Source organism: Engraulis encrasicolus, chromosome 19 (assembly GCF_034702125.1).
Source record: "Engraulis encrasicolus isolate BLACKSEA-1 chromosome 19, IST_EnEncr_1.0, whole genome shotgun sequence".
Taxonomy (NCBI): Eukaryota; Metazoa; Chordata; class Actinopteri; order Clupeiformes; family Engraulidae; genus Engraulis; species Engraulis encrasicolus.
Window position 1 is genome coordinate 2,204,918 of NC_085875.1, and position 7,588 is coordinate 2,212,505.

The window sequence follows — 7,588 nt, forward strand, 5'->3', positions numbered from 1 at the left end:
CTAGAGGTCAGGGGCCTTCTTTTCTGGATATTATGTATTAATCCAATCGGTAGGCTTTGTGTAATTCTGGCAACGGGCAAACAAACATAGAGGATCACACAGCTCTGGTAGCAAACGATTATGCCCTATAAAGGCAAAGTGCAGCAACTACGACAACATCGATACTGAAAAAAGGGCCTTCAAAGTATTGGTAGGTTGGATGTTGTAATTACTGCAAATCTGGCATAGGAGTAGCTCTGAAATGGGACACATTTTCACAGTAAGGCTTTGTCACAAGATAAAGGAGATGTCATGAGGACTATTTTCAGTCTAAACTCAATTGTGACAAAATATGTTGTTAGTGCACTGGCTTTGTAGGGCAATATTTCCTAATGCTGTACAGCCAGCCCTCTGCATGTCAAGCAGCATGAGTAGCCGAGTTACCAAGCTGTGGATGACAAGGACTCAGGAGTGCATTTTTTTGGATCGGGTTTGTTTTTATTCCTTTGAGGAGCTTATATTTTTTAATCTAATACCGTATTTTCCTGAGCAATGCTGCTTATAAATTAATCTTTCTAAATTGCACCAGCTGTGCAGCATGGTCTCCACATGGGCGTGGCTTATCTACAGGGAACACATGTTAGCAATACACCGTCGCAGATACTCTGCAGTATTTTTATTTCTAGCCATTTCAACATTTTTATTTTTCATTAAAATTCATGCAACGTCTTTTTATAAGGACATTTCTGGAGACTAATTTAAAAAAGGACAGATTTGTGAAAGAAAACGCTGTGAGAGTAGTAAGCATTTTGGGATGTGCAATAGAGATCTCTGCTGTAGTGGAAGTAAGTGGTGCCCTATTCTCCTTCCACTGCAGCAGCCATGTGCATGATAATAACATAAGCTGACAGGTGACAGGCCTTAGAGTAGGGCAGGCAGAGGAGTAGTAGAAAAGCTCTATTACATAATAAAGCTGGAAATGTATTTATATGTTTAGCAATGAACTGTAAATGCTTCAAACGGTCTACAGGTACTACAAATTCTGAAATGTCCTGCACAGGAACACATTATACACAGCACACTCATATAGCGTGTAGAACTAGCACATTTTTGGTTGTCAGACACCAGCATTGACATGAATGACTTGGGCTGTTAGCTTGTTAACTTGCTTGTCATTCATACACCCTATAAGGGAAATTGTGGAGTCCAGAATCGAAATGTGTTGACATCACATACAATTTAAAACAATATTTCACTACACTAACTATACATTTTACATTTTGAAGCCTATTTAAAGGAAATACTTGTGCTGCTGTTGTCGATCTTTTTCTACAACTACAGCTCTACGAGGCAGTGGGGCAGATGTTCAAAACTTTGTATTACTGCCATCTATCTACAGGACGCAATACGCTATTGCTGTGGAACGGTATGGCACAAAATCCATACCTTGGTGAAAAAAATACAGCTTACAGTATTATACCATCCACACCGCCCTCCCTATGTATCAGTACACGTATGTTAATTTGTTTGTGTGTGTGTGTAAACTGCACATTGGAGACTGGTCAAATGCAATTTCATACTTCTGTGCTAACCCTGTTAAATAGATTTTTGACAATAAAGTACACTTGACTTGACTTGACATACACAGTCCATACATCACAAATGTGACTCAGTGAAGTCGCTGTGCTAAGATTATAAAATACCCACTGTTTTGTTGAATTAACTCATTTATATTCATGTATACGCATTACATTAGAAAAAAAATAAGAAATTAAACGCTGAATGTGCAAAAATAAATTACTTTCAGAACACAGGGTACTTAAAGGACACACACTTTTGTCTTGCTGTGCAGCAGATTGCTGATATAATATTTTCATTTTTAATTTCACAGTCACACTGTTTTGTGTTAAATTTCTTCTTTTAAAAAAAGTAAAAAGAAAAGTGGAAAAAAATATAGTTTTACTGGTTTTAAAAAGAGTATTGCTTTTAAACACTATCTTTGCACGTTTGTAAGTAAAATCAAGAATAGGCCCAATTGGAGATCAGACTCTCTGGCCTCTTAACCAATTTTGTCCTAAGCCCTTTTTGGGAAAGGGTGCCCTCTGGCTATTAAAACCTAAATATCTCAGCCTCCGAAGCACATAAAAACATGAAATAAGTTGTATTTAAAAGCTAGGACCTTCATTGTGCACTAGATTGTGTTCATTCCGCTCTAACATACCCACATTTTTTAATAAAACAGCTCAAATCTCAAGAACTTGAATGCAGCGTATATGTCGCTCCAGGACACAATGGGTTAAACTGGGAGACATGGTGGCCTTGCTAAGCAGCTGTATGCTAATGCTCTTGCATTCATTTACATACTTAGCTTTGTCTTTTGTGAAATATAAGACCAGGGGGGAATAATAAATAATAGACACGGCAATAATAAAAAAGTTATAAAGTCAAAGTCAAAAGTCGTCTGAGGTGCTTATTACTTAATTATTACTTAACAGGTATTCTTCTCCCATTTCTTTTTTGAAGAAGTGTGCCCAACTCGATCAGTATATGTGATGCAGAGAAGATCTCTTCTACAGTTCTATTTCATTATTATTTAGTGAGAAAGCGTGGCATAGACCAGGGTTTCCCAAACTGGGGTGCGTGCACCCCTGGGGGTGCGCGGCCTGCCATAAGGGGGTGCGCGAGCTGAATAAAGCAATGGCGGATATGTGAGTTTTTAGCATTAATGAACATTACGGGTCCATCTGAAGTGTAGTTTACTTCCAAGACTATTGGAAGAGAAGATTCCCCAAAAACGACTGTGCATAATATGCAGTGAATGAGCAGTGAATGTGCTGTGCATAATATGCAGTGAATGAGCAGTGAATGCATAGGCCTACTTGCGCGGCCATCAGCACACCGAAATATTCGCTCAGGGCGTGCGCGAACCACATTGAAATGTACAATGTTTGGGAACCCCTGGCATAGACAGTCAGACAGACACTGAGGATGGCTTAAGCCCGGCCAGCAGACACTGAGGATGGCTTAAGCCCGGCCAGCAGACACTGAGGATGGCTTAAGCCCGGCCAGAACATCTGCCTGTCTGTGTGTCATGCTATTCCGCTAAATATGGCTTTACTGGTTCGTGATGAGGGAGTGATGAGGGACCATTGACACTGTAGTATATCTGTCAGGGAGTGTGGCTCTGGCTTGACTGCAGATGCTTCCTTTGTTTGTTCCAGATCGGGAAGGCCGCCCCGTCATCTCCCACCAAAGATCGCAAGACCGGCTCACCACTACGCAACCCTGGCAGCCCCATGCGCCGGAACAGCCGCAGCGACAGACGGTAGGCTACCTTTTTACATTACATTACATCACATAGGGATGCACGAAAATTTCGGCCGATACCGATATCCGATATTGATATTGCGGTTTTGGCCGATAACCGATATTAACCGATACCAATGTTTTTTTTTTTTTTAAAGAGATAACATTTAATACAGACTGACAATGATGCAAACAAACTGATTTTTTGAAAGTCCTCTTATTTCCAAAAATATTTTTTAACCCCCTGTGATAAAATTAGATAAAAAATAGAGGCAAACTAGAAGACAAACAATGAAAGTCACCTTCAAGTCCAATCTCTCAGAACCGTAACATATAAAAAAAATACATTGGCGTTAACATCGGCCCAGTTTTACCCATCGGACCGATGTCCGATGTGTTGAGAAATGTCAAATATCAACCTATACCAATACATCTGGCCGATACATCGTGCATCCCTAACATCACACTTAGCTGACGCTTTTATCCAAAGCAACTTACCATTGTTTACGGGGTATTGGTTACAGTCCCTGTATTACAATGGCCTGGCACAGTAGTGAATCAGGTACAGGTAACCTTGAGGAGGTGGTAAATTATCTAGTAGAAGAGCTTGGAGTGCTCATTTTCTTAACTAAACAACAGTAATTCATTACATTACATTACTTAGCTGACAATATTATCCAAAGCGACTTACAGGGTATTGGTTACAGGCCACATTATGGGTTCAGGTGCCTTGCTCAAGGGCACTTCAGCCATGGATGGAAGTGTAGAGAGGTAAGGGTGGGATTCGAACGTGCAACCCTCTGATCCTAAGGCCACCTTCTAAACCACGGCTGGCCACTGACTTCATGGATTTGGAACATTTCCTGTTACTTACTGCCACCTTGTGACAAAAGTCAGTATTAGTGTCATGATGTTGAAATGATGCTTAGATTAATGTATGACACAGAGAATCCTCTACAATTGTCTGACATGACATGACAGTTTTGTTACGGTGCATGTATGTTTCTGTCCACCAAAGGGTGGGGGTGCGCTTTCTGAGCGCTTTATTAATAGTTAATAGTTAATATTAATAGTATCTAGTTATTAATGTTGTGCTGTGGGGCTCTACCGTGGCGCAAATGGATTGGTACTGGTTTTCTATGTTTCCGACGCGGGTTTGACTACCGGCCTGCGTCCTTTGCCAACCCTTCCCCATCTCTCTCTGCCCACTCACTTCCTGTCACTACCTTCACTAGCGGTGTCAACAATAATCCAATGCGGGGCATGGACGATCCAACTCAATGCGGCAAGTTCCAGAATCAATGCAGCAATTTTTTTTAAAGTTTCAATTACTTCCGTGGATATTTCGGGAGCAAATGAATGTTAAATTAAATAAAAGCACTTCAAAGCATTGCAAGACTGATACATTGCAATCAACATTGCTGTGGAAATTGTTGCTCAGTATCTGACTACTTGTATTGCCTCATCATGACTGATGAAACATTTGCTTTGCTTTCAGTAGAAATGTAATGCATTGCAATGCATTGTAGAATTGAATCGGATGGAATCGCATAGAATTTAATCGAATCGAAACCTCTCGAATCGTAATCGAATCAAATCGTGACGGCAGTGCCAATGCACACCACTAACCTTCACTATCCTGTCAAATAAAGGCAATACCCCCACCCCCACCCCCACCCCCCCCCAAAAAAAAAATAAAATAAAAAAAAAATGTTGTGCTGTGTGTTGCTTTTGCAGGCCTTCTGGAGACAAGAAGAGTATGGAGCCCAAGCCTCCGTCCGACCTGAATGGCTACCAGATCCGCGTGTAGTGTGGAGAGTGCGCCTCCCTCCTTGTTACCAGAAGATGATACCAGATCCGAGTGTAGTGTGAAGAACTCGCTCCCTCCTGGCTACAAGAAGAAGATGATACCACTGACAACATTTTTTCTACGTTTTTGTTACAAAAGTCAATTGTACAGTTGATAAAACTATTGCATTTTTACTCCGTTAACCAAGTATTTTGGTCAACCGACCCGACTGACCGTCGTCACAAGACTACTCACAAGACACAAGTGAACAAACAGCAAAAATGTGTGTTTTTTTTTTTTTTAAACAATGAACAGGGTTCGAGTGATGATATCGTAAGTGAAGTCTGGCGGCGTCAGACGTTGATGTTAAGAGTCATGCTGCTTCAAGGCTCTCCTCTGCATGACCTCTGCTATACCCAGAGATGCCAGAACGACTCCGCTCTACACCACTCCGTCCCGCTCAGCTCTGTCGACCGCCGCAAGTGTTCCCAGTGCAGTACCTGCATGAGGAGAGAAGTGCCGCACACTCCTGAGTTGCATAAACAAGTTTTTTGGAACCACTGACGTGACCTGAGGAAGGCCGACAGGCCGAAACGTTGTCACATTAAAAACTTGTGTATGCAACTCGGGAGTGTGCGGCACTCCTCCCCTTTTCCCAGTGCAGTACCTCTCATAAACTCTAAACTCCTTTGACATATCGTTGTACTGTACGTAGCCTTTAGTCTCGTTCAGACGCCTTCCAACTTTTTTGGAGGTGTTTCTACTATATCAGATCCCAAGTGCCTTTTAAATCATTGTTAGGATCCCCCCTCTCCTGTCCGTCCGTCCATCCGTCATGAATACCTACCTACCTACCTGCCTACCTACCCTACCTACACTCCCATGCTTGGCAGTTATGACTGAAGACTCACCCCTCAGAGGCCTATGTATACTACAAAGCTGGTTCAGGAGTGAACCAGGTTAAGTTAAGAGGTAAATCATCTAATAGCAGAGCCTGGAGTTTAATTTACCGTACCTGGCTCTTAACGTCACCTGGTTTACTCCTGAACCAGCTTTGTAGTAGTATAAGCCAACGACGCTGTGGGAATCCAAATATGCTTCAATAGTTATTGTACACCTGTATACTCGTTGCCAGTGCTACTTGAAAACATTTTTGCCTCTCTCCATCCCTCCAGTGCAATGCAATGCTTCTTAGCACGTCTGACTGAAATTCTGCATTCAGTAAACTCTTTTTAATGTACCGTACGGCTTTGTGAGCGACTACTTATTAAGCAGTCAGTCAGTCATCGCATTACGCAAATCCACCTGATCAAAAGGCTTGTTTGCGTCCATTCAGACATTTCATTAGCCACTCCAGCAGAGTGCAATGCTATCGTATCCTCTGCCAAGTTGGTGAAAGCACTACTAAAGCTTATTGAGTTGCAGCTCTGACAGGGAGAAACTACAGTATAATATTATCAAAACAAATCATTCAGTACATGTCTAAACTCCACAAAGGTCCATCTGATCTGACTCATTTTTTATTGTTTTGATGTCAATCTGTCCAGTGAACTGAACGGATGTTTACTGAAATGTAGCCTTTTATACTAAATGCTTCGCAGTTGAAAGTAGCCTTCTAGAATAGATGATAGGTGGTTAATGTGAAGGGCAAGAGAACAAGTGATGTATTATCTGTAGACTGGTGGCTTTAAGGGTTTTAATTAAATGCCTTGACTTTCTAATTTCATTTGCTTGTAAAATCATGATGAGACCATGAAAATGTTTCTTTTTGTAAAATGTAAAAAATGTTTTCACTTGAAATTCTTGAAGTCTGTCATCAACATTAGACTGAGCCAGCGAAGTATCAGTCTGTAACCATCAGTATGTATCTGTCTAAAACCACTGTCAGTACAACCGCATCACACACGCACACACACATTGAAGATTTTGTCGACTACACATCACAGATTGCGAATGAGGAATGAGATGGGTTTCAGGGTATATGGCTCCGATGTAGCCTAAATCAGTTAAAGATTTGTCAGTGGAGTGGAGAAGGGAGACAATCAGAAATGTACGGTAACCAACATTTGCTATGTGGAATTATGGTGAACGGGGCCCTAAATTAACTCTTCATCACCAGCCAAAATGGCTAGTAGATGTTTTATCTTAATAATAAGTAATTAGACGTCCCGGTTTAACCGGGACAGTCCAGGTTTTGAGTTGTGTGTCCCAGGTCCCGAGCAAACTCTGTCGGGACACAAACATGTCCCGGTTTTGGCCACCCGCTACATTGCGCTACATGTCTATCAGGGAAAACATATGGAAAAGATTACATTACCTGCCACAATTAATGGCAGCCAGCGCTTGTATAGAAAGTCTGAAGGAGTCAGTTGCGATTTGTCATTCCTCCCCCTAAAATTGATTAGAATGCAGGAAATTGCATCTAAAAAATACAACATTTTCTGGGGGAGGTCACCCTATCTTACTAAACACACTCACTAATGGGTGGAAGTGGCTTGTAAGTAAGTCTTCTCT

General features: G+C 41.5%; 1 protein-coding gene across 1 annotated transcript in view; it reads left to right on the forward strand.

Moving 5' to 3' along the window:
• Window positions 1-6,862, forward strand: part of vash1 (vasohibin 1) — a 19,906-nt gene extending 13,044 nt beyond the window's left edge. Inside the window, exons 9-10 of the mRNA XM_063183424.1 lie at window positions 3,201-3,304; window positions 5,023-6,862. Of these exons, the coding sequence (XP_063039494.1) occupies window positions 3,201-3,304; window positions 5,023-5,095 (177 nt within the window). The 3' untranslated portion in view covers window positions 5,096-6,862. The remainder of the gene's footprint in view (window positions 1-3,200; window positions 3,305-5,022) is intronic.
• Window positions 6,863-7,588: the final 726 nt, after the last annotated feature.